The sequence below is a fragment of the Panulirus ornatus genome, chromosome 65, assembly GCF_036320965.1.
Source record: "Panulirus ornatus isolate Po-2019 chromosome 65, ASM3632096v1, whole genome shotgun sequence".
Lineage (NCBI taxonomy): Eukaryota > Metazoa > Arthropoda > Malacostraca > Decapoda > Palinuridae > Panulirus > Panulirus ornatus.
Genome location: NC_092288.1, coordinates 1099358 through 1126889, shown reverse-complemented (window position 1 = coordinate 1126889; position 27532 = coordinate 1099358). Strand labels below are relative to the sequence as shown.

At 40.2% G+C, this 27532-nt stretch overlaps 1 protein-coding gene across 5 annotated transcripts in view; it reads left to right on the top strand.

The window, feature by feature from the left end:
- LOC139746567 (uncharacterized) overlaps positions 1-27134 on the top strand; it is a 133215-nt gene extending 106081 nt beyond the window's left edge. For 4 of the 5 annotated variants that reach the window (XM_071657931.1, XM_071657928.1, XM_071657927.1 and 1 more), the window contains exons 13-16: positions 4319-4506; positions 6175-6279; positions 14867-15055; positions 24289-27134. In XM_071657931.1, coding sequence (XP_071514032.1) covers positions 4319-4506; positions 6175-6279; positions 14867-15055; positions 24289-24373 — 567 coding nt within the window. In that variant the 3' untranslated portion in view covers positions 24374-27134. The remainder of the gene's footprint in view (positions 1-4318; positions 4507-6174; positions 6280-14866; positions 15056-24288) is intronic. The other variant, XM_071657929.1, reaches the window with a different exon arrangement.
- Positions 27135-27532: the final 398 nt, after the last annotated feature.

The window sequence follows — 27532 nt, the reverse complement described above, 5'->3', positions numbered from 1 at the left end:
CAAAATCTTTTTCACTCCATCTTTCCACCTCCAATTTGGTCTCCCACTTCTCCTCGTTCCCTCCACCTCTGACACATATATCCTCTTGGTCAATCTTTCCTCACTCATTCTCTCCATGTGCCCAAACCATTTCAAAACACCCTCTTCTGCTCTCTCAACCACGCTCTTTTTATATCCACACATCTCTCTTACCCTTACGTTACTTACTCAATCAAACCACCTCACACCACACATTGTCCTCAAACATCTCATTTCCAGCACATCCATCCTCCTGCGCACAACTCTATCCATAGCCCACACCTCGCAACCATACAACATTGTTGGAACCACTATTCCTTCCAAGATAACATTCTCAACTTCCACACATTTTTCAATGCTTCCAGAACTTTTGCCCCTCCCCCACCCAATGATTCACTTCCACTTCCGTGGTTCCATCCACTGCCAAATCCACTCCCAGATATCTAAAACACTTCACTTCCTCCAGTTTTTTTTCCATTAAAACATACCTCCCAATTGACTTGTCCCTCAACTCTACTGTACCTAATAACCTTGCTCTTATTCACATTTACCCTCAGCTTTCTTCTTTCACACACTTTACCAGAGACTCAGTCACCAGCTTCCGCAGTTTCTCACCCGAATCAGCCACCAGTGCTGTATCATCAGCAAACAACAACTGACTCACTCCATAAGCTCTCTCATCCACAACAGACTGCATACTTGCCCTTCTTTCCAAAACTCTTCCATTCACTTCCCTAACAACCCCATCCATAAACAACTTAAACAACCATGGAGACATCACACACCCCTGCCGCAAACCAACTCTCACTGAGAACCAATCACTTTCCTCTTCCTACTCGTACACATGCCTTACATCCTCAGTAAAAACTTTTCACTGCTTCTAACAACTTGCCTCCCTCACCATATATTCTTAATACCTTCCACAGAGCATCTCTATCAACTCTATCATATGCTTTCTTCAGATTCATAAATGCTACATACAAATCCATTTGCTTTTCTAAATATTTTTCACATACATTCTATATTTTTTTTTTTTTTATACTAATCGCCATTTCCCGCGTTAGCAAGGTAGCGCTAAGAACAGAGGACTGGGTTTTGAGGGAATATCTTCACCTGGCCCCCTTCTCTGTTCCTTCTTTTGGGAAAAAAAAAAAAAAAGAGAGAGAGAGAGAGAGAGGGGAGGATTTCCAGCCACCCGCTAATATTTATTATTTATTAATTTTGCTTTGTCGCTGTCTCCCGCATTTGCGAGGTAGCGCAAGGAAACAGACGAAAGAAGTGGCCCAACCCACCCCCATACACATGTATATACATACACGTCCACACACGCAAATACACACACCTATACATCTCAATGTACACATATATATATACACACACAGACACACACATATACCCATGCACACAATTCACACTGTCTGCCTTTATTCATTCCCATCGCCACCTCGCCACACATGGAATACCATCCCCCTCCCCCCTCATATGTGTGAGGTAGCGCTAGGAAAAAACAACAAAGGCCCCTTTCGTTCACACTCAGTCTCTAGCTGTCATGCAATAATGCCCGAAACCACAGCTCCCTTTCCACATCCAGGCCCCACACTACTTTCCATGGTTTACCCCAGATGCTTCACATGCCCTGATTCAATCCACTGACAGCACGTCAATCCCAGTATACCACATCGATCCAATTCACTCTATTACTTGCCCTCCTTTCACCCTCCTGCATGTTCAGGCCCCGATCACTCAAAATCTTTTTCACTCCATCTTTCCACCTCCAATTTGGTCTCCCACTTCTCGTTTCCTCCACCTCCGACACATATATCCTCTTGGTCAATCTTTCCTCACTCATTCTCTCCATGTGCCCAAACCATTTCAAAACACCCTCTTCTGCTCTCTCAACCACGCTCATTTTATTTCCACACATCTCTCTTACCCTACATTACTTACTTGATCAAACCACCTCACACCACACATTGTCCTCAAACATCTCATTTCCAGCACATCCACCCTCCTGCGCACAACTCTATCCATAGCCCATGCCTCGCAACCATACAACATTGTTGGAACCACTATTCCTTCAAACATACCCATTTTTGCTTTCCGAGATAATGTTCTCGACTTCCACACATTCTTCAAGGCTCCCAGGATTTTCGCCCCCTCCCCCACCCTATGATTCACTTCCGCTTCCATGGTACCATCCGCTGCCAGATCCACTCCCAGATATCTAAAACACTTTACTTCCTTCAGTTTTTCTCCATTCAAACTTACCTCCCAATTGACTTGACCCTATATATACATACACAGACATATATACACGTGCTCATAATTCATATTTGCTGCCTTTATTCATTCCCGTTGCATTAACACTACTCTAGCTTTCATGTATAATGCACCGAAACCACAGCTTCCTTTCCACATCCAGGCCCCACAAAACTTTCCATGGTTTACCCCAGATGCTTCACATGCCTTAGTTCAATCGATTGACAGCACATCCACCCCGGTGTACCACATCGTTCCAATTCACTGTATTCCTTGCACACCTTTCACCCTTCTGCATGTTCAGGCCCCAATCACCCAAAATCTTTTTCACTCCATCCTTCCACCTCCAAATTGGTCTACCACTTCTCCTCGTTCCCTCCACCTCTGACACATATATCCTCATTGTCAATCTTTCCTTTCATTCTCTCCATGGGACCAAATCATTTCAATACACCCTATCCTGCTCTCTCAACCACACTTTTTTTATTACCACACATCTCTCTCACCCTTTCATTACTTACTCGATCAAACCACCTCACACCATATATTGTCCTCAAACATCATATTTCCAACACATCCACCCTCCTCCGCTCAGCCCTATCTATAGCCCATGCCTTGCAACCATATAACATTGTTGGAACCACTATTCCTTCAAATATACCCATTTTTGCTTTCCAAGATAATGTTCTCGTCTTCCACACATTCTTCAACACTCCCAGCATTTTCACCCCATCCCCACCCTGTGACTCACTTCCACTTCCATGGTTCCATCCACTGCCAAATCCACTCCCAGATATCTAAAACACTTCACTTCCTCCAGTTATTCTCCTTTCGAACTTACCTCCCAATTGAATCTTATAATGGTAATTCTTTTAATCTCTTTAGCATGATGTTTAGATCTGGGTTGATCTTAGCAGAGTTGAATTAAAGTAAAAAAGTGAGTTTACAAGCTGATAGCTTGTTTCATAGTGATTAGAATTTAGTGACATGGTCTTCTCATCCATTTCATAGTGATCAGATGGTGAGTTGCATGGTTTCTTCATGACTTAGACAAGGTCCATAATGTTGTGATATATAGTTTGAGAAGAACATCATAAGTAAATGTAAAGTAATGAAGATTAGATAAAATAATTGGAGGCCTCATTATGAATGTGTCATAGTGTATAGAAAGACATTTAGAGTATGAGAGCTTTGTATGAAAGAAATAAGTAAAGTGATGAAATTGTGAATACTGACAGTATATAAAAGTATAAAAAGTTATGTGGTAGTTGTGAAAGTTCAAGAGTTGGGGATGCATAAGTGTAGAACTCCATCCAAATGATGTTCAGATAGACTGTAACTTAGTATTGTAAACCAGGTGAAAAGATAACAGGTTGTGCGCAGTAATGTATGACACCCCACTGTGCAGGCTAGAAACTTGCTTGAAATGATTTTAATGCTTGTGTCCATATTTAAACCAGAATCATGTATATTTTTAAGGTTTATGTATGGATCTAAGCTTATGTATATTGCACTCTATGCTGTGTACATAACTAAAGAACTCTCTTTGATTTTTGGTACTGCTTTAAGCAAGCAATGTTTGTTGTAATATAGGTTTCTTACTCCTGCTGTATAAAAGACCTGTAGACTAGCCTTACCCTTTTTATCCCACTGGGTTGTTTTTTTAACTATATTGAAATCAGTGTTTAGATGTTAGAATTCCTTGGTAGATTTAACAGTTGTTTTAAAGGTATGTTTTATCAATCTATCTATCTATATCTCTGATGCCTGTCCCCTCTGGAAACTTCCTCAGTGGGGTGGCCATGGCAAAGAAGTCTCCATAACTGGTGAAATCCAATGCTGTTTCTAAGTCTTTAGTGCCTCTCCCTTAATAACTGTGTTCTACTTAGGATCACCATCCCAAAGCTTGATGTTTAAATCTGCATACAATTATTTTGATGATTGTATGCTGAAGAGATGATTTATTGATTTACTGTTACAGGCCAATACAGTTACACTTATTATGATGACAAATAGAAGTGACTCAGTAACAACATTTTAGATTGTCATCATTGCCACTGATGGTGCGAAGCTACGACAAGATGAGGGAATGGGCCCATTCAGCCAGAATCATACTGACGAAGCTGAAGACAGGAATCCTCATGACAGTTTGCTCTTCCCTTACCTGTTACGTTGCTTGCAAAACAAATATGACCTTGCTAGTGATTATTCCAGAATTTTCCATGTGAGGTAAGAATTTTATGTATTGAAGAACTTTATACTGTCACTATTACATGTTTATTCATGGTAATTAATACTCTCTAATGTCTCCAGTGCAGCATTCCAAGTTTTGTCAACCCACATAATCTTGCAACTGCAAGGGTACTGGTGATACTTAGTAAAATGACTTTGGTATTTGAGGAATTTGCCCATCTTTTGTTTGGGTTCTTTCCAAGTATCTCTATGTATATTATCATAGGCCAGTGTTTGCTGTGTTTTTAATTGCTAAACATAATTAATCACATGAGTTAAACCATTACATAATCTGTTTAGGAAGGTATCTAATAACTGTAAAGCACCACTAACCCCTTGACTACACCTCATGCTTGATGCTCCTGAGTCTGAGTTGAGTTGGGTGTTGGGTGAAATATAAAACCTGACTGTTGCCTTTGTTGAGGCATCAACCTTATCACAAGATGACCCTCAACCTCAACAGAGTTAGATATCACCCCAACCCCTCAACTTCTTTGTAATCATCTATTGCTACTTTATTCTACATTGTATGAATTCGGATCAGAAACATTTGGGATTTTTGGTAAATTCAGTGAATAACCACAGATGTTGTTGTTGAAAATTTGTGTATTGGGAAAATAAAACATTAATTTTTCTTTATCTACTATCAAGTCCCTTTGGTGCTCAGTGGAATGTCACTCACAGTTATGAAAGCCACTGATCTGTTGTGTTGGTGCTGCCTAAATATCTTTGCATAACCAGTCCATGATATGCTATATTTTGAACACATTGTTAGTCTTGATAATGGCATCCACTATGCACTCAAATTTTAGTTGTGAATTTGATCATGCTGTTGGTACAAAAAGAAAGCACTTTATACATGCTATTCTGCAGCAAGTGGAAATACTACAGAAGTTGGAAAAACACATCAATCAACATGTAATCCAATAATGCTCTCTGGCCACATGGAGAGAATGAGTGAGGAAAGATTGAGAAAGAGGGTATATGTGTCAGAGGTGGAGGGGACAAGGAGAAGTGGGAGACCAAACTGGAGGTGGAAGGATGGAGTGAAAAGGATTTTGAGAGATCAGGGCCTGAAAATGCAGGTGGGTGAAAGACATGCAAGGAATAGAGTGAATTGGAACGATGTGGTATACCGGGGTCGACGTGCTGTCAGTGTATTGAACCAGGGCATGTGAAGTGTCTGGGGTAAACCATGGACAGTTTTGTTGGGCCTGGATGTGGAAAGGGAGCTGTGGTTTCGGTGCATTATACATGAAAGCTAGAGACTGAGTGTGAACGAATTTAGCCTTTGTTGTCTTTTCCTAGTGCTACCTTGCGTGCGTGCGGGGGCAAGAGGGGTGTCATTTCTTGTGTGGCGGGGTGGCGATGGGAATGAATAAAGGTAGCAAGTGTGAATTATGTACAAGTGTATATATGTATATCTCTGTGTATGTATATATATTTGTATGTTGAAATCCACAGGTATGTATATGTTCATATGTGGACGTGTATGTATATACATGTGTATGTGGGTGGGTTGGGCCATTCTTTCGTCTGTTCCCTTACACTACCTCGCAAACACAGGAGACAGCAACAAAGTATAATAAAGGATAAAATAGATAATTATTAATTATTGTTATTGTATGTATTATTATTTATTATTGATAACCTTATGACTTGCAGATTTTCTGACGTGAGTGGCAGTTCAACTGAACTTCAGGGCATTGTTTCATGGACAAGGTTTCGCCTCCCTGAACACCTGAAAAATCTTACACTCTCCATCCATGGGTAACTCTTTTAAGTAGATAATGATTTAATTGGATAACATAGCAAGAGTTTTATTCACATGAGAATATAATTTTAAGACAAGTTTTTGTCAAATAAGTAAATATGATAAAAACATCTTTGCTGAAATAAGCATATCTTTTAAACAGAAAAAGTTTTATTGAAAATGTGACCTCTCTGAAATACTCTTTCATTTTATAGACATATGGTTGTATTCTAATGATCCTTACCTTATAAAGATTGCTATTTCCTGTTACTTCACTTTATTTCTTCCTCTTTGTCTCTTACTATTCCTCCTTACCCTAGAGTAGTACTTTCCAAACCAAGGGTCATGATCTTAGCTGAGAACATCCTAAGACTGTGTGAGATTTCAGAAGGGACTGCTTTTTATATCTGAGTAATATGATAGCTTACTGTGACTCAAAGCAGAGAATGTATTTTTTTGATGAGCTAGGTTGGACAGTGTTTTTTAATTTCTTATCTTGCCACGTAAAGTTAATATTGAGAGAAAACAAAATTTTTAGAAGAGAAACAATTCTAGATATTGACTGAAGGATCTCTTAAAAAAGATGAGAAGGTTTGAGTAGGGATTATGAATGAAAGAGCTGGGATTACTGCATCTCTTTTATGAAAAAGTTTACAGAGATTGTGGTAACCTTAGAGGAAAAGATGAAATACCTGGAATATAAAGTATGGGGACTGGTTGGTATATCTGATGAACCTGAAAGGTAACAGGAAGTACTTGTAGACATCAGGGAACTAAAAAAACACTGTAAAGGAACGTGACTGCAAAATCATAATGACATAGGAAAAGAAAACAAAAACAAAAAAAATGGAAAGCAACATAAGCCTTATCTAGGAGGATGAGTGATAGATTAAGAAAGTCATATACCCATTATTCAGAGACTAAAGACTATACAAAGGAAATAGAAGGCAGGTATTAAATTAAGAAATAATTTTGGTACCCAGGAAGAAAAACAGAGCAGTAGGTGCTAGCTTTGGAATAGGGAATAGGGACACTGAATCAGATCAACAGAGTGAATTACTAAAGGAGGCTTCAGAGAGAACATTGTAAACTATTAGAGTGAACAATCAGAAAAACCTTTGGATTTGATCATAGACAGCAAGGGAATCTGAAAGCGAGAGCTACAAATTTTTTCTTCTCTGGATTTAACACAGCCTTCGTCAGGAGACCAATGACAGGTACTGTCTCTCAAAAAAGTGTCTGAAAAATAATGTTCATGAAAATAAGACACATCAGACCTAAGTTTTTTGGAATGTTAGAGGACCAGGCTTGAAGGTGGTAGCCGTGCATGCCACAATGGTTGGCAACAATATAGTATATACAACACATCGTGCTGTTTCTCATTAGTATCTTCCATATGAATGTATTTTGTATGGTTATGTTAACTGAGAATGACAGTGTAAAGACATCATCCATATGTAAACAATATGTGCATAATGACGCTTAGAATGTTCTTTCGCACAACATCAGCAAGGAGTAAATGCATATATTGACTGTATCCTTAAGTAGCATTGAGGTACTCAAATATTCATTAGATATCAAGGTAGTAATATAATAATAAGTAAGGTAAGGAGTATTGACATCACATGTTTATTACATTAATATTTGGTATGATCCTGTCCTGCTTAAAGAACACTGTTCATGTGTTGAGGCATGGATGCCACCAACTCTGATGTCAGCTGTTGTCCCTCTGGGCATTGAAGGTGTTCCCATGCCTGCAAGGCGTTACTGTTGACTGTAGTGCAACTATGATGGCAGTCATGTGGGAAGTCTTTATACATGACAGCCCGGATATATTCAGTAGGTTTCAGGGTCGGAGATTTGGATGGGTGTAGCAACACTGATTCCCAGGTGTTGCTCAGACCATGCCACAACAGCCAAACAAGTTTGGATTTGGCTGTTGTCATGGAGAAGGTAAAAAGGCTATGGCTCAGCGTAAAGCATTGTCCTCACAGAGAGAACATATTCTCCTCCAATACTTCAACATACTTTTCCCATGTGAAATGACCTGGGTCTACATTTGTGAGCTCCCCAACACCCCCTGCATGTATCCATCCAAACATCGCTACAGTTGCATAGCCATTCATCCCAGTACCCACAGCATGATGGACATCAAATCAGATTAAAAACTGATGACATAAGATGGATGTTGTAGATATACCAAATTGGTTCAAAGCATGAAAAACAAAGAAAATGTTAGTTTTACAGACAGAAGTATACATATTCCCATTAGATTATGTTGATTTTTTTTTTTTTTTTTTTTTTTTTTTTTTTTTTTTTTTTTGTCGCTGTCTCCCGCGTTTGCGAGGTAGCGCAAGGAAACAGACGAAAGAAATGGCCCAACCCACCCCCATACACATGTATATACATACGTCCACACACGCAAATATACATACCTACACATCTTTCCATGGTTTACCCCAGATGCTGCACATGCCCTGATTCAATCCACTGACAGCACGTCAACCCCGGTATACCACATCGATCCAATTCACTCTATTCCTTGCCCTCCTTTCACCCTCCTGCATGTTCAGGCCCCAATCACACAGAATCTTTTTCACTCCATCTTTCCACCTCCAATCTGGTCTCCCACTTCTCCTCGTTCCCTCCACCTCCGACACATATATCCTCTTGGTCAATCTTTCCTCACTCATTCTCTCCATGTGCCCAAACCATTTCAAAACACCCTCTTCTGCTCTCTCAACCACGCTCTTTTTATTTCCACACATCTCTCTTACCCTTATGTTACTTACTCGATCAAACCACCTCACACCACACATTGTCCTCAAACATCTCATTTCCAGCACATCCACCCTCCTGCACACAACTCTATCCATAGCCCACGCCTCGCAACCATACAACATTGTGTTGGAACCACTATTCCTTCAAACATACCCATTTTTGCTTTCCGAGATAATGTTCTCGACTTCCACACATTCTTCAAGGCTCCCAGGATTTTCGCCCCCTCCCCCACCCTATGATCCACTTCCGCTTCCATGGTTCCATCCGCTGCCAGATCCACTCCCAGATATCTAAAACACTTTACTTCCTCCAGTTTTTCTCCATTCAAACTTACCTCCCAATTGATTTGACCCTCAACCCTACTGTACCTAATAACCTTGCTCTTATTCACATTTACTCTTAACCTATTATGTTGATATGGGAGTTAAAAGTTTTACAGACAGAAGTATTCGTAATCCCATTAGATTATGATTATTTTTTATTTTATTTTGCTTTGTCGCTCTCTCCCGCATTTGCGAGGTAGCGCAAGGAAACAGAAGAAAGAAATGGCCCAACCCACCCCCATACACATGTATATACACACACGTCCACACACGCAAATATACATACCTATACATCTCAATGTACACATATATATACACACACAGACACATACATATATACCCATGCACACAATTCACACTGTCTGCCTTTATTCATTCCCATTCCCATATATATATATATATATATATATATATATATATATATATATATATATATATAAATATATATATATATATATATATATATATATATATATATATATATATATATATATATATATATAGTGTTTTAGATATCTGGGAGTGGATCTGGCAGCGGATGGAACCATGAAAGCGGAAGTGGATCATAGGGTGGGGGAGGGGGCGAAAATCCTGGGGGCCTTGAAGAATGTGTGGAAGTCGAGAACATTATCTCGGAAAGCAAAAATGGGTATGTTTGAAGGAATAGTGGTTCCAACAATGTTGTATGGTTGCGAGGCGTGGGCTATGGATAGAGTTGTGCGCAGGAGGATGGATGTGCTGGAAATGAGATGTTTGAGGACAATGTGTGGTGTGAGGTGGTTTGATCGAGTGAGTAACGTAAGGGTAAGAGAGATGTGTGGAAATAAAAAGAGCGTGGTTGAGAGAGCAGAAGAGGGTGTTTTGAAGTGGTTTGGGCACATGGAGAGGATGAGTGAGGAAAGATTGACCAAGAGGATATATGTGTCGGAGGTGGAGGGAACAAGGAGAAGAGGGAGACCAAATTGGAGGTGGAAAGATGGAGTGAAAAAGATTTTGTGTGATCGGGGCCTGAACATGTAGGAGGGTGAAAGGAGGGCAAAGAATAGAGTGAATTGGAGCGATGTGGTATACCGGGGTTGACGTGCTGTCAGTGGATTGAAGCAAGGCATGTGAAGCATCTGGGGTAAACCATGGAAAGCTGTGTAAGTATGTATATTTGCGTGTGTGGACGTATGTATATACATGTGTATGGGGGGGGGTTGGGCCATTTCTTTCGTCTGTTTCCGTGCGCTACCTCGCAAACGCGGGAGACAGCGACAAAGTATAAAAAAAAAATATATATATATATATATATATATATATATATATCTTTCTTTCTTTCATACTATTCGCCATTTCCCGCATTAGCGAGGTAGCGTTAAGAACAGAGGACTGGGCCTTTTAGGGAATATCCTCACCAGGCCCCCTTCTCTGTTCCTTCTTTTGGAAACGAAAGAAATGGCCCAACCCACCCCCATACACATGTATATACACACACGTCCACACACGCAAAAATACATACCTATACATCTCAGTGTACACATATATATACACACACAGACACATACATATATACCCATGCACACAATTCACACTGTCTGCCTTTATTCATTCCCATCGCCACCTCGCCACACATGGAGTACCATCCCCTTCCCCCGTCATGTGTGCGAGATAGTGCTAGGAAAAGACAACAAAGGCCCCATTCGTTCACACTCAGTCTCTAGCTGTCATGCAATAATGCCCGAAACCACACCTTTCCACATCCAGTCCCCACACTACTTTCCATGGTTTACCCCAGACGCTTCACATGCCCCAATTCAATCCACTGACAGCACGTCAACCCCGGTATACCACATCGATCCAATTCACTCTATTCCTTGCCCGCCTTTCACCCTCCTGCATGTTCAGGCCCCGATCACTCAAAATCTTTTTCACTCCATCTTTCCACCTCCAATTTGGTCTCCCACTTCTCCTCGTTCCCTCCACCTCCGACACATATATCCTCTTAGTCAATCTTTCCTCACTCATTCTCTCCATGTGCCCAAACCATTTCAAAACACCCTCTTCTGCTCTCTCAACCATGCTCTTTTTATTTCCACACATCTCTCTTACCCTTACATTACTTACTCGATCAAACCACCTCACACCTCACATTGTCCTCAAATATCTCATTTCCAGCACATCCACCCACCTGCGCACAACTCTATCCATAGCCCACGCCTCGCAACCATACAACATTGTTGGAACCACTATTCCTTCAAACATACCCATTTTTGCTTTCTGAGATAATGTTCTCGACTTCCACACATTCTTCAAGGCTCCCAGGATTTTCGCCCCCTCCCCCACCCTATGATTCACTTCCGCTTCCATGGTTCCATCCGCTGCCAGATCCACTCCCAGATATCTAAAACACTTTACTTCCTCCAGTTTTTCTCCATTCAAACTTACCTCCTAATTGACTTGACCCTCAACCCTACTGTACCTAATAACCTTGCTCTTATTCACATTTACTCTTATGATACAGGAGTTAAAACTACCACAGTAATTCATATTATGACAATAATAGACATGTTACAGTCCTAACAACGTAATGCATTACACCATGAAGGTAGTGTAGGCCTATCATCTCTTATAGGCACATATTTCATTATTTTTCAATGTAGTTGAAATCTATTTTGGTAAGAGAGAGCAGAGGTGGTTGACAGATACCTAGTGCTTGGTTGTCGCCATACATAACTTGTTGCTGTAGGAGCATCAGTAGAGAATGTTTTTTCATCACAGAAAAGGTACCTGTTCCTTGAAGCAAATTGGATTGTTGACATGCTCCAGCACATATGCCATCCCTTGCTTCATATTTATGTTGGTGAGTTTGGGTTTCAATGCAAGTCTTTGCCAGTGCACCCCTATTCTGTGGTGTCTGTTGTGGACAGTTTGGTGGCTGCACCATAAATCATACATTACCTCTCTTTTCTTGATATATATGATCATAATTCTTGATATTGCAGGTAGTTTCATAAGTATCATATATATATTCTAAAACCAAATGGTAAGCTACTTATACTTTACTAAAAAGTTAGGATTTTTTATGATTTTTATGGTTATATATAATTAACCTAAGTCAAAATTTTCTGTTTTCCTTTTTCATACTTGATTGTTGTTTCCTGCGTTAGCAAGATAGCATGAGGAACAGATGAAGGAAGGCCGCATCTACTTACATCCATTCTCTGGCTGTCATGTGTAACGTAACAAAACCACAGCTCCCTATCCACAATTAGGCCCCATAGACCTTTCTACGGTTTACCCGACATTTCACTTGCCCTGGTTCAGTCCATTAACAGCATGTCAACCCCAGTATACCACATCATTCCATTTCACTCTATTCCTTGCATGCCTTGCACACTCCTGTATGTTCAGGCCCCAATTGCTCAGAATCTTTTCCACTCCATATCCAATATGGTTTCTCTGTTCTCCTTGTTCCTTCCATTTCTGACACATTTATCCTCTTTGTCAATCTTTCTTCATTCATTTTCTCCAAACGTCCAAATCATTTCAACACACCTCTTCTGCACTCTCACCGACACTCTTTTTATTACCACACATCTCTCTTGCCCTTTCATTACTTACTTGATCAAACCACTTCACAACACATATTATCATCAAACATATCACTTCCAACACATCCATTCTCCTGGCAAGGTAAGCCACATCCACTCACATCCATTCTTTAGCTGTCATGTGGAAAGCACCAAAACCACCAAAACTCCCTGTCCACTACCAGGCACCACGGACCTTTCCCTGGTGTACTCAGAAGTTTCACATTTCCTTGTTCAGTCTATTAATAGCACATCAACCTCAGTATACCACATCATTCCAATTCACACTATCCCTTGCATGCCTTCCACCCTTCTGCATGTTCAGGCTTCAATCGCTCAAAATCATTTTCACTCCATCCTTCATCTAGAATTTAGTCTCCCTATTTTCTATGTTCCCTTCATTTCTGACACTTATCATCTTTGTCAATCTTTTCTCACCCATATTCTCCATATGTCCAAACCTTTTCAGCACACCCTTTTGAGTTTTCTCGACCATGCCCTGTTTATTACCACACATCTCTCTTACCCTTTCATTACTTACTTAGTCAAACCACCTCAGGACACATATTGTCCTCAAACATTTAATTTCAAATGCATCCACCCTCCTGGTGAGGTAATGCCAAGGACAGACGAAGGAAAGCCATATTTAATCATATCCATTTTCTAGCTGTCGTATGAAATGCATCAAAAGTGCAGCTCTCTATCCACAACCAGGCCCCACAGACCTTTCCATTGTTTACTCAAGGTGCTTCACATGCTTTGTTTCAGTCCAAATGATACCATGTTGACCCAAGCACACCATATTTTTCCAGTTCACTGTATCCTTTGCATGCTTTCCACCCTCTTGCTCATTCAGGCCCCAATTGCTCAAAATCTTTTTCATTCCATCCAACTTATTCGTTCACACTCATTCTCTAGCTGTCATGTGCAATGCACTGAAACCACAGCTCCCTGTCCACATCCAGGCTCCACAGACCTTTCCACGGTTTACCAATGACGGCACGTCGGCTCCAGTATACCACATCATTCCAGTTCACTGTATTCCTTACACACTTCTCACCCTCCTGTATGTTCAGGCCCTGATCGCTCAAAATCTTTTTCACTCCATCGTTCTACCTCCAATTTGGTCTCCTATTCTCCTTGTTCCCTCCACCTCTGACACATTTATCCTCTTTGTCAATCTTTCCTCACTCATTCTCTCCATCTGTCCAAACTATTTCAGCACACCCTCTTCTGCTCTCTCATCCACACCTTGTATTTCCACACATCTCTCTTGCCTTTTCATTACTTACTCAATCAAACCACCTCACACCCCATATTGTCCTCAAACATTTCATTTCCAAAACATCCACCCTTCTACGTACAACCCCATCTATATCCCATGCCTTATTGTTGGAACTAGTATTCCTTCAAACATACCCGTTTTTGCTCTCCAAGATAATGTTCTCTCTTTCCACACATTCTTCATCACTCCCAGAACCCTCGCCCCCTCCCCCACCTTGTGACTCACTTCTTCCATGGTTCCATTCACTGCTAAGTCCAGTCACAGATATCTGAAATACTTCACTTCCTCCAATTTTTTTCCATCCAAACTTACATCCCAAGTAACATATACGTACTTATACATAAACACATATTCATACACATACACAGACATAGACATATGTTGTACACATGTACATATTCATACCTACTTACCTTTAGCCATTCCTGGCGCCACCCCACCCCACAGGAAACAGTATCACTACTCTCTGCATCAGCGAGGTAGTGCCAGGAAGACAGACATAAAAAGGCCACATCTAATCACACTCAGTCTCCAGCTGTCATGTGTGATGCACCAAAACCACAGCTCCCCATGCACATCCAATATGTTTTGTTAAGACGACTGAAAAATATCATCATATAGTTATTGGAATTCTTTATTACAGGAAACCAGAATCATGCAGCATAGATGAACCACCTACAGAAACACTTAGAGATCTTAGAGCTGCACTAATGGCCCATCCTATGTATGGTCGCTTTTCTTCCGTGAACACACCAAACTCCAACCAAAAGAGTAATGGGACTGGAGACCTCAGCCAAGTACAAAGTAACATCCTAGCCTCCAACTATTCACAGTAGGTCTCAGATTGTGACCAAATAAATGGTAGCATATCAGATTCTAGACAGACAACAGAAATGCAGACTCTCATGAGATAAATAGCTACATTTTAGGTTAACTAGCTACACAAGAAGCTCAAGAATTTCAGTTTTGTTAGTCACATAGTAGCATTAGACACTCCAGTTAGTGACAGAAGCATTCCTCTACCATCACTCTTGACTTCAGTAATGTCAAAGATAAGGTGTGATATAAAGTCCCAGGGACTGAATTAAACTGCTGTAGTGTTATTACTAATAGAATCAGAATTTGTTTTTGAAAGATACATAGTTTAAGTGATTTCTTCAACTCATAACCTTTTTTCACACATTATTTTACCCATTATTATGTTATAATCATTTTGCTAAAAGAGCAGATACTGCAACAAAACTTGTCTTTATTATGCAAGTTCTTGAAGTAAGTATTTCATAGCATGCCCAGTAAAGGAGTTACCTTTTGTGTGATTGTTGACAGTCAGTGGCTTTTATTTCTGTGACTTCTATCTATCTAACTATATCTTTGATGCCCTTTCCCTCCGGGAACTCCCATCATGGGACAGCCATGACAGAAGAGTCTCCACTTATCCTGACCTTACTTGCCTCCCTTACACCCACCATTCCAGGCATTCTTCCTCTGTTTCTCTCCTTCCAGTATTCCTCCACCCTATTTGTCCTTGTCACAGGTAGTCTTCCACTCACACCAACCCCTTTAATTGTACTATCATACAATTTCCTTGTAAACTTCCAGTTTTGCATTCTTTTCACATCCCCAAACCACCTCAAAGTATTATGTTTCACCCATTCTACCACTCCTCAATTCACTCCCTTTGCATTCGATGCCATATCACATCTCTCATAAACCCTTTCATTTCTTCATTCCATCTAGTCACACCACATGCTCTTCTCAAATAGCTCATTTCTTCAGCCTGGATTCTTGACCTCTGTTCGTCATTCCATGTTTCGGCTGCATAGATCAGGGTTGGGAGGACTATGCTGTCCCTTAATCATCTCTTTACATCCATACATAAACCTCTACCCTTCATTATTCTATTAAGGGACCCAATGACTCTTCTAGTCTATATTGCTCTCTCCCTTACCTCTCCTAACATATCACCACACTTACCCAAGATAGCTCCCAGATACTTGAATTTCCTCACTTCTTCCAGTCCCCCCCCCCCCCCCCCCCCAATATCCAGAGCACAATTTAGTACACTTTCAGTTTTCACTCTATTTGGTGTTACAAAATCTATACTTTTACTCTGTTTTCTTTCAAACACCATTACTCTACTTTGACTTGCATTTACTTCCAATTTCCTCTGCTAACACACCTCATAAAATACACTTACAACTTTCTGCAACTTCTCTTCACTCTCTGCAAATAACATAGTGTCATCCACAAACAGGCCGGCCACTAGCCACCATATCTCATTGCCACACTCCATCTCTGCATCCCTTTTCCCTAGTTTTGCTTTCATCTCTTTTATCACTCCATCCATACCTATATTAAAAAGTCACAGTGACATCACACAGCCCTGCCTCACACCTACATATACCCCAAACCTTTTTGCTCAGCTTCCATCCACTCTTACACATGCTCTTGCACTGCTGCAGAAGGCTTTACACCATCCAACAGTTTTCCTCCTATACCATATATCTTTAGCACATCCCACAGAGCATTCCACTCAACTCTGTCATATGCTTTCTCCAGATCCATAAAAGCTGCATACAGCTTCTTACCTTTTGCTAAATACATTTCCATGGTCATGTTAACTACAAAATTCTGATCCACACATCCTCTACCTTTCGTAAAACCTTCTTGCTCTTCACTTATTCTGCATTCAGTCTCTTCCATCACTCTATCAATTAATATTCTTGCATACACTTTCCTGAGTATACTTAAACAGATTTTATTTTGCTTTGTCGCTGTCTCCCATGTTAGCGAGGTAGCACAAGGAAACAGACGAAAGAATGGCCAAACCCACCCACATACACGTGTATATACATACACATCCACACACGCAAATATACATACCTATACATCTCAACATATACATATATATACACACATACATATGCATATATACACATGTACATAATTCATACTATCTGCCTTTATTCATTCCCATCGCCACCCCGCCACACATGAAATAACAATCCCCTCCCCCTCATGTGCACGAGGTAGCGCTAGGAAAAGACAACAAAGGCCACATTTGTTCACACTCAGTCTCTAGCTGTCATGTAATAATGCACCGAAACCACAGCTCCCTTTCCACATCCAGGCCCCACAGAACTTTCCATGGTTTACCCCAAACACTTCACATGCCCTGGTTCAATCCATTGACAGCACATCGACCCTGGTATACCACATCGCTCCAATTCACTCTATTCCTTGCACACCTTTCACCCTCCTGCATGTTCAGGCCCCAATCACTCAAAATGCTTTTCACTCCATCTTTCCACCTCCAGTTTGGTCTCCCACTTCTCCTCGTTCCCTCCACCTCTGACACAGATATCCTCTTGGTCAATCTTTCCTCACTCATTCTCTCCATGTGACCAAACCATTTCAAAACACCCTCTGCTGCTCTCTCAACCACACTCTTTTTATTACCACACATCTCTCTTATCCAATTATTACTTACTCGATCAAACCTCCTCACACCACATATTGTCCTCAACCATCTCATTTCCAGCACATCCACCCTCCTCCATCTGTAGCCCACACCTCGCAACCATATAACATTGTCGGAACCACCATTCCTTCAAACATACCCATTTTTGCTTTTTGAGATAATGTTCTCGACTTCCACACATTCTTCAACGCTCCCAGAACTCTCGCCCCCTCCCCCACCCTATGATTCACTTTTGTTTCCATAGTTCCATCCGCTGCCAAATCCACTCCCAGATATCTAAAACAATTCACTTCCTCCAGTTTTTCTCCATTTAAACTTACCTCCCAATTGACTTGTCCCTCAACCCTACTGTACCTAATAACCGTGCTCTTATTCACATTTACTCTCAGCTTTCTTCTTTCACACACTTTACCAGACTCAGTCACCAGCTTCTGCAGTTTCTCACGAATCAGCCACCAGCGCTGTATCATCAGCGAACAACAACTGATTCACTTCTCAAACTCTTTCATCCCCAACAGACTGCATACTTGCCCCTCTTTCCAAAACTCATGCATTCACCTCCCTAACAACCCCATCCATAAACAAATCAATCAACCATGGAGACATCACACACCCCTGCCGCAAACCTACATTCACTGAGAACCAATCATTTTCCTCTCTTCCTGCACATACACATGCCTTACATCCTCGATAAAAAGTTTTCACTGCTTCTAACAACTTGCCTCCCACACCATATATTCTTAATACCTTCCACAGAGCATCTCTATCAACTCTATCATATACCTTCTCCAGACCCATAAATGCTACATACATCCATTTGCTTTTCTAAGTATTTCTCACGTACATTCTTCAAAGGAAACACCTGATCCACACATCCTCTACCACTTCTGAAACCACACTGCTCTTCCCCAATCTTATGCTCTGTACATTCCTTCACCCTCTTGATCAATACCCTCCCATATAATTTCCCAGGAATACTCAACAAACTTATACCTCTGTAATTTGAGCACTCACTTTTATCCCCGTGGCCTTTGTAAAATGGCATTATGCAAGCATTCCACCAATCCTCAGGCACCTCACCATGAGTCATACATACATTAAATAACCTTACCAACCAGTCAACAATACAGACTTATTCCCCTATTATTGGTACATATATCTATCACAGCTTTTCATTTGAATAAATGAATAATAATAGCTTTCACCCCAATCCTCAGGCACAAACTTCTGTTTCCATGTCCAATTACATATAAGATGCATCCACTCTTTCATATTTTATCCTCCATGCTTCAGCATTTCAGCCATAATCTCATCCATTTCAGGTGCCTTTCCTACCTTCTGCCTCATTATTGTCTCTCTTATCTTCCTCTTTGCTGTAGGCCTCTGCACTTGTATTCTCTTCCTTCCCTCCTCCATACCCATGCATGTAACAAATGCTGCCTCCCCTTCTCCCACATTCATCAGTTCTTCAAAATACTCTTTCCATCTTCCTTTCACTTCCTGCTTTTGATTCAGTGATTCTCCTTCCTTCACACTTCAACATTTCCACTCTTACAGCCACCTCTTTCCCTTTTCACCTCTTTCCAATATAGTTTCTTATTATTCTAAAACTTTTCACTTAACTTTCTTCCAAAATCTCCATCTACTCTGCTTTCCTGTATCAGCTTCTTAACATTCTACTAACATTTTTGTATTTTTCCCTCCTTTGCTGAACTTCCACTGGTCCATTCTTATTGTGTAATCTACCATATGCCCTTTTCTTCTCTTCCACAGTATTTTGGATTTTTCTGTCCACCATGAATTGCCCTTTTTATTCCTTATCTCTACCTTGTATCCAGCTACTGATTCTACAACCTTTACTAGTATTTCTCTAAACACCTCATTCCTACATGACTGCATTCCTACATTCACTGCACTTTCATCCAAGCTTTCAGTTACCTTCCTTTTGTACTCCTCCCTTTATTTTCTCAATTCATCTTCTGCCTTGCCAACACTTTACCTCTCCATTCTTCCTTACACCATACCTCCACTTCTTCCTGATCCTCATTTCCACAAGAACCACAAAATGGTCAATCTCCAAAGAATCCTCTCATGACTGTAGCATCCAGCACTGCCTTTCTCAATCTTTCATCCACTGCTACATAGCCAATCAAAGCATTTTGTTCTTCTCTTCCATCATTCCTCATATATGTATACCTGTGGACCATCTTGTGACTTCCTTACAGTTCCATCAGCAACCTAGAATTTTCTCTTACCCAGCAAACTGTTATATCTGTAGTTTTCTTAGATTCAGGAGATCATTGTCAGAGCACAGTATGTAAGGTGGTGTCCTTTCCAGGAAGTTCATGACCTGCTGCTAATGTAGATTAGTTGTATGCCAACAGTGATGTTTTTTAGGTAATTTGTATGATTAATGATTTTGTGTTTAGAGAGGTGAATAATTTTTTACTTAGCTATTCCTAGTTTCTGAGTATTCTCATGCTTTTGCCCTCTATCATGTAGGTTATTCATACCAAATTAGTTTTCATTCAGTTCCATTTAAAAAAGAATGTAACAAGGAAATTTTTTTTGGTTAATATGTCAGCAAGGAATAATTGAGAGAACAGGCATAAAGTTCACAGGTAATTTAGATTACAGCTGTTCATGAAGCAACTCTCATGAAACTTATACCTGAGACTGCCATGAATGATCTTCCTGCTTTTGAGTTAGCTAAGGTAGAAGGTGTACAGTACAGTACAAGGAGAGAGTTCTGTATTTGTTGGGCCCATCTTGTAAGCATTCTTTTGTCTCATACAATTATTTAAACATTTAAATTGTATGCTTCTGGAAAGCTTATACCTGAGACCACTGTGAACATCTGTTCCCTTTTAGGATAATTTGGTTTACTAATTGTAAGTATGTATTTGTCTCCCCTCATTGTTTTCTCTTCACTTGTAGGCAAATATATATCCTCATGCCTTTCTCTGTTACTCATCTGTCTCTTATTTTAGTTATCAGCTTTGTTGTTCTCTGCTGGACATTCTTCAGTAGAAATTTACATTTCTTAAAGTAGAGTGACCAAACCTGAAATACATACTCAAAGTTAGGTCTAAGTTGTAAATATCTTATTGAATATTTACTTTTTCATGATTTTAGATGCAATTTTCCCATTAATCATCAGATAATTTGCCTACTTAACACAACTATTGTATTGTGTTTGATGATAGTTACAGGGCTTTGTCAACCCTCAAGTCCAACTTGCACAGAGATTCATGCAATATGTTTCGTAGATTATAACCATATCTAGCCCCCTGTCACAGAGTCTATCTATCTATATGTCTGATGCCTGTTCCCTTAAGGAACTCCCATCAAAGGAGTGGCCACAGCAGTAATCACATATCCCTGTCTTTATATGCCACCTTCACATACACCATTCCATGCATTTTTCCTGCATTTCTCTCCCTCCAGTGCTCTTTCACTCCTTGCAGTGTACCATTCTCATTACTCTGCATCTGATTGGGCTTTCAACAACAGTACATCAGACTAACTCTGGAGTTTGTATGTTGATGCAATCATGGTCATTCCTTAATATGCATCACCAGATGTTCAGCAAGCATGAAACACATACTCACACATCACATTTTTCTGCCAATCTCTGTTGCTCAACAAAACACCGATATTAGGTATGACATATTTACATACATTACATTTTTACCTCACATCAACAACATAAAGCACAAAGGCAGTACAAAAACTATGAGCCTTCAGAACCTCTGAGGAACAAAATGAAATTCTTTTCTTTGTCTTCAAACTATTTGTTTGAACAGCTATGCATCATGCCTCCCCATATCCTGAACTAACTAAAGACTTTCAAAGTCAGATTAAAGCTCTCAGAACCATAAGAGAATGCACTGCAGACAACAAACTTATATCACTTACATTTACAGACCTGAATCCTTCCACATAAACATACTTAGACATGACAGTTACAAAATTTATTATGGATGCACATGACCCCCACCCATCTATGCCACCTCCTCACAAACCGCCTATACCAGTCCAGAAATGGAAAGCACACCTTAGGTTTATAGTCCATTACCAACATAATCAATTACCCTATTCACCTACCAGTACCAGAACAACTAATTACATTTACATGCATATCCCCTGGCAGAAATCATTCTCAGCACACCTCCTCCCAAGATAAAACCCTTCAAATCTGTACAGCCCAGATAAACATTACTTTATTGTGACTAAGGTCTGGTCACCACCCATCACTGTGAGTTTACAAATACAGAACAAATTCTTCACAAGACTCTTCCTCTTCATGTTTTCATCACCCCACTGAAGAAACAAAGGATTTATTCCTTGACTGGTTGTTGCAACCCCAGCACAAACAAAATGTCAATATCCCTTCTGTTCAATATCTTTGGGACTGCCCAAGGTACATATCAAGACTACCTGAGAGCTGTGGGATTCCCATAAAGAATCCTAGGGCTGTTAACTCTTTTGCTGCAGCTGGGGCGTATGTGTTAATAATTTTTGAATTGGTCTCTTTTGACTCAAGGTAACAACACCTGCATTGTTAACTTATACTACAATCTACATCAGTATATATGGAGATGTTAAGAAAGCCTATATGATATCCACACATTCATGTTTTGTAGTAATATGAAGTTTTGACACTCTTCAAAGATTATAGATATCAGTGAAAAAACTCATGTTAGTCGTTTTTGGTTGTGACAGAAAGACTTCCAGAAATGCAACACATTTCATTATATATGCATTAAAGTTCTAGAGTACTTCATATGCCTGTTAGTGGAGCTGGATGAATTAAAGGGCACATAACAGATGTAGACAATGTTTAACTAGATTTAGTTGTTTAACAGATTTGCACAAAATTATCTGTATTTTCTGTTAAAATATTGGTAAATAGCTGATTTTGTTTCTCACTACTGATTTGCTTGTATGTGCCATTTCTGCAGGCTAACATTGCAATTGTTTGTGCCCTATGTTTTTAGAATCATGTGCATATGGCTTTGGTTAACATATTTCTGTGTGAGATAGTAACCTAGTCAAGTGTCTTTTAAGGAATACTTAGACACTCAAAAGTTTGTTATTGTCATAAGGATAATATGACTGAGTCATTGATGCAACGTGTTTGTATATTTTTAACATCCTGAGTAAGGCATGTTTACAAGTAGAAAGGAAGGAGAATGAGTAACTCCTGGTGAAGGTGTGTCTGTGTCAAGGAAGTGTGATATCACCATAGTTGTGTACTCCTTTTATGGATAGGGTGGTGAAGGAAGTAAATGCAAGGGTCTTAGAGGGAGGGCCCGGGGCTTCAGCAATGCTGTGGATAGGAATGTATGGAAGGTGAATCATTTGTTTGCAAATAATCTGGCTCTGGTGGCAGACTCCAGAGAGAAACTCCAGAAGCTGGTGACAAAGTTTGGAAGTGTGGGAAAGGAGAAACATTGGAATAAATGCTAACAAAAGTAAGGTAATGCAGTGTCTCAAGTGGATGAGATAGCATGTTTCACTTGCAAATTTGAATGAGGAGGAAGCAGAGTAGGAGTGGACGTTGCAGCGTGGGGACTGAATTGAGTCATAGATTGAAAGAGGATGTTAAGGTCCAAGATGCATTAAGAAGCATGTGGAAGGACAGTTCATTGTATTTTAGGACAAAAATGGGCATGTTTGAAGGTATAGTGGCCCTGGCTGTTGTGAAGAAGTGAGTTGTAAATATGTGAGGACAGACATGTGAGAAATGAAAAACTTTAGGATGATATATGGTGTAAGGCAAGTTGACCATATAAAGAATGGCAGTGCAAGAGTAGAGATGTGGTAGGAAACACAGTCCAATTGAGTAGGCTGATCAGAGTTGCTGAAATGGTTCAGGCATATGAAGAGGATGAGTAAAGTTAGACTCAATTTAAAAAGAAACTATGTTTCAGATATTGAAGGAACAGGGGACTGCACCTGCATATTTCTGATTACCAATGATGAAATTTTACCCTTAAACAGAATTAGCATCTTGTGCTTGCTGCATTTATTGCTTTATTGCTAATGCCATTCATTTCTCCTGCTATGCATATTGCATAACTTTTCCTTCTCTCTCACTGGGCACAGATTTTGATGTCTTTTTGTTATGTTCCAGGGTAATGTTGCAGACTTAATTTCTCTGGTTCTTCTTTGCTGGGATGCTTTTAGAGGAAATACTGTATATCCTTTTAGGCACCCTCAAGTGGTTGCCCTTTGTAGATTATCATGTATGTTTTGCTTCTTTCTAGGGTGCTAAGTTTGGCTTCTTTTAACCTCTCATGATAATTTGAATGCTTCTATCCCTCAGTTTTACTTGTAAAGTGTTTCTGAATTCTTAGTAGGTTTCTGAGTTATCCCAGTGTTGATAGTGAGACCATTTGATATGGCAATATTCAAGCTTGATTTTATTGTATATATCAGTGTTCTGTCACTCATGATGAATGTTCTCATAATCATTCCCCACATTACTTCACCAGTTATTTTTAATGTTATTTTATCAGTACTATATCAATATGTACTCAGATTCTCAATTTCCATCTTTTCTTTTCATATTTGCTGAGATGGCACAGGCAACTGAATGCCCAAACAAGACAAGACCATCTCATACTGTTTCCTGTGGGGTGGGGTGGTGCCAGGAAGGAATGAAGGCGAGCAATTGTGAATATGTATACTTGTTATATATGTATCTGTATGTATGTATATATATTTTATATTTATTATACTTAATCGCAGTTTCACGCATCAGCGAGGTAGCGCCGGGAAACAGACAAAGAATAGCCCATCCACTCATATACACATATGTGTACTTAAATGCCCATACATGCATATATACATACGTATACATGTGCATATCAACATACATGCACATATACAGACATATACATATTCATACTTGCTTGCCCTCATCCATTCCTGGCGCTACCCGGCCCCACAGGAAACAGCATTGCTACTTCATGCTTCAGTGAGGTAACGCCAGAAATACAGACAAAAAAGCCACACTCATTCACATTCAGTCTCTAGCTGTCATGTTTAATGCACCAGTACCACAGCTCACAGTCCACATCCAGGCCTTGCATGCCTTTCCATGGTTTAACCCAGACGTTTCACATGCCTTGGTTCTGTCCATTGACAGCATGTCAACTGAACCAGGACATGTGAAATATCTGGGGTAAACCATGGAAAGGTCTGTTGGGCCTGGATTTGGATGGGTGGCTGTGGTTTCATTGCATTGCACATGACAACTAGAGACTGAGTGTGAACAAATGTGGCCTTTTTGTCTGTTTTCCTGGCACTATCTCGCTGAAGCAGGGAGTAGTGATGCTATTTCCTGTGGGGTGGGGTTGTGCCATGAATGGATGAAGGCAAGCAAGTATGAATATGTATGTGTATATATGTATATGTCTGTGTATGTGTATATCTACAGATGTATATGTTGATATGTTTATGTATATGAGACTTTGGGTGAAAGAGTATCATTAAATTTCAGGGAGATGAATGATGTGCGTAAGACAAGAGAACAAATAGGAACATCGGTGGAGGGGGGGAAAAGGGGGAAGTAATAACAGGAAGTGATTAAGTGAGAAGGAGATGGAATGAGTATTTAGAAGGTTTATTGAATGTGTTTGATGATAGAGTGGCAGATGTAAAGTGTTTTGGTCGGGGTGGTGTGTGAATTGAGAGGGTCAGGGAGAATGGTTTGGTTAAGAGAGAAGAAACAGTGAAAGCTTTGCGAAAAATGGAATCCGTTATGGCTGCGGATTTGGATGGTATCGCAGTAGAATTTATTAAGAAAGGGGGTGACTGTGTTGTTGATTGGTTGGTTAGGATATTCAATGTATGTATGGATCAGGGTGAAGTACCTGAGGAGTGGCTGAATGCATGCATAGTGCCATCATACAAAGGTAAAGCAGATAAAGGTGAGTGTTCAAACTACAGAGGCATAAGTTTGTTGCATATTCCTGTGAAATTGTATGAGAGGGTACTGATTGAGAGGGTGAAGATATGTGCAGAGTGTCAGACTGGGGAAGAGCAATGTGGTTTCAGAAGTGGTAGAGGATGTGTGGATCAGGTGTTTGCTTTAAAGAATTTAGAAATATTTAGAAAAACAAATGGATTTGTGTGTAGCATTTTTGGATCTGGAGGGTTGAGTAGGAAGAAAGGAGAGTGATTGGTTCTCAGTGAAGGTCGCTCTGTGGCAGGGGTGTGTAAAGTCCCCATGGTTGTTTAATTTGTTTATGGATACAGTGGTAAGGGAGGTAAGTGCTAGAGTTTTGAAGGGAGGGGTGAGTATGCAGTCTGTTGGGTATGAGAGGGCCTAGGAAGTGAGTCAGTTGTTGTTCGTCAGAGATACAGCTCTAGTGGCTGATTCAAGTGAGAAACTGCAGAGGTTGGTGATTGAGTTTGGAAAAATGTGTGAAAGGAGAAAGTTAAGAGTAAATGTGAATAACAGCAAGGTTATTAGATTTAGTAGGGTTGAGGGACAAGTTACTGGGATGTAAGTTCAAATGGAGAAAATTTGTAGGAAGTGAAATGTTTTAGATATCTAGGAGTGGACTTAGCAGCGAATGGAAACATGGAAGTGGAAGTGAGTCACAGGGTGGGAGAGAGGACAAAGGTTCTGGGAGCAATGAAGAATGTGTGGAAGGAGAGAACGTTATCTTGGAGCAGAAATGGGTTTGTTTGAAGGAATAGTAGTTCCAACAATTCTATATAGTTGCAAGGCATCAGCTATAGAGAGGTTTGTACTGTGGAAGGTAGATGTATTTTAAATGAGATGTTTAAGGACAGTATGTGGTGTGAGGTGGTTTCATCGAGTAAGTAATGAAAGGGTAAGAGATATGTGGAAATAAAATGAGTGTGGTTGAGAGAGCAGAAGAGGGTGTGTTTCCTGTGTGGCGAGGTGGCGATATGAATGGATGAAGGCAGCAAGTATGAATGTGTACATGTGCATAGATGTATATGCCTGTGTATGTATATGTGCATGTATGGGCATATATATATATATATATATATATATATATATATATATATATATATATATATATATATATATATATATATATATATATATTTTTTTTTTTTTTTTTTTATACTTTGTCGCTGTCTCCCGCGTTTGCGAGGTAGCGCAAAGAAACAGACGAAAGAAATGGCCCAACCCCCCCCCATACACATGTACACACACACGTCCACACACGCAAATATACATACCTACACAGCTTTCCATGGTTTACCCCAGACGCTTCACATGCCTTGATTCACTCCACTGACAGCACGTCAACCCCTGTATACCACATCGCTCCAATTCACTCTATTCCTTGCCCTCCTTTCACCCTCCTGCATGTTCAGGCCCCGATCACACAAAATCTTTTTCACTCCATCTTTCCACCTCCAATTTGGTCTCCCTCTTCTCCTCGTTCCCTCCACCTCCGACACATATATCCTCTTGGTCAATCTTTCCTCACTCATTCTCTCCATGTGCCCAAACCATTTCAAAACACCCTCTTCTGCTCTCTCAACCACGCTCTTTTTATTTCCACACATCTCTCTTACCCTTACGTTACTTACTCGATCAAACCACCTCACACCACACATTGTCCTCAAACATCTCATTTCCAGCACATCCATCCTCCTGCGCACAACTCTATCCATAGCCCACGCCTCGCAACCATACAACATTGTTGGAACTACTATTCCTTCAAACATACCCATTTTTGCTTTCCGAGATAATGTTCTCGACTTCCACACATTTTTCAAGGCTCCCAAAATTTTTCGCCCCCTCCCCCACCCTATGATCCACTTCCGCTT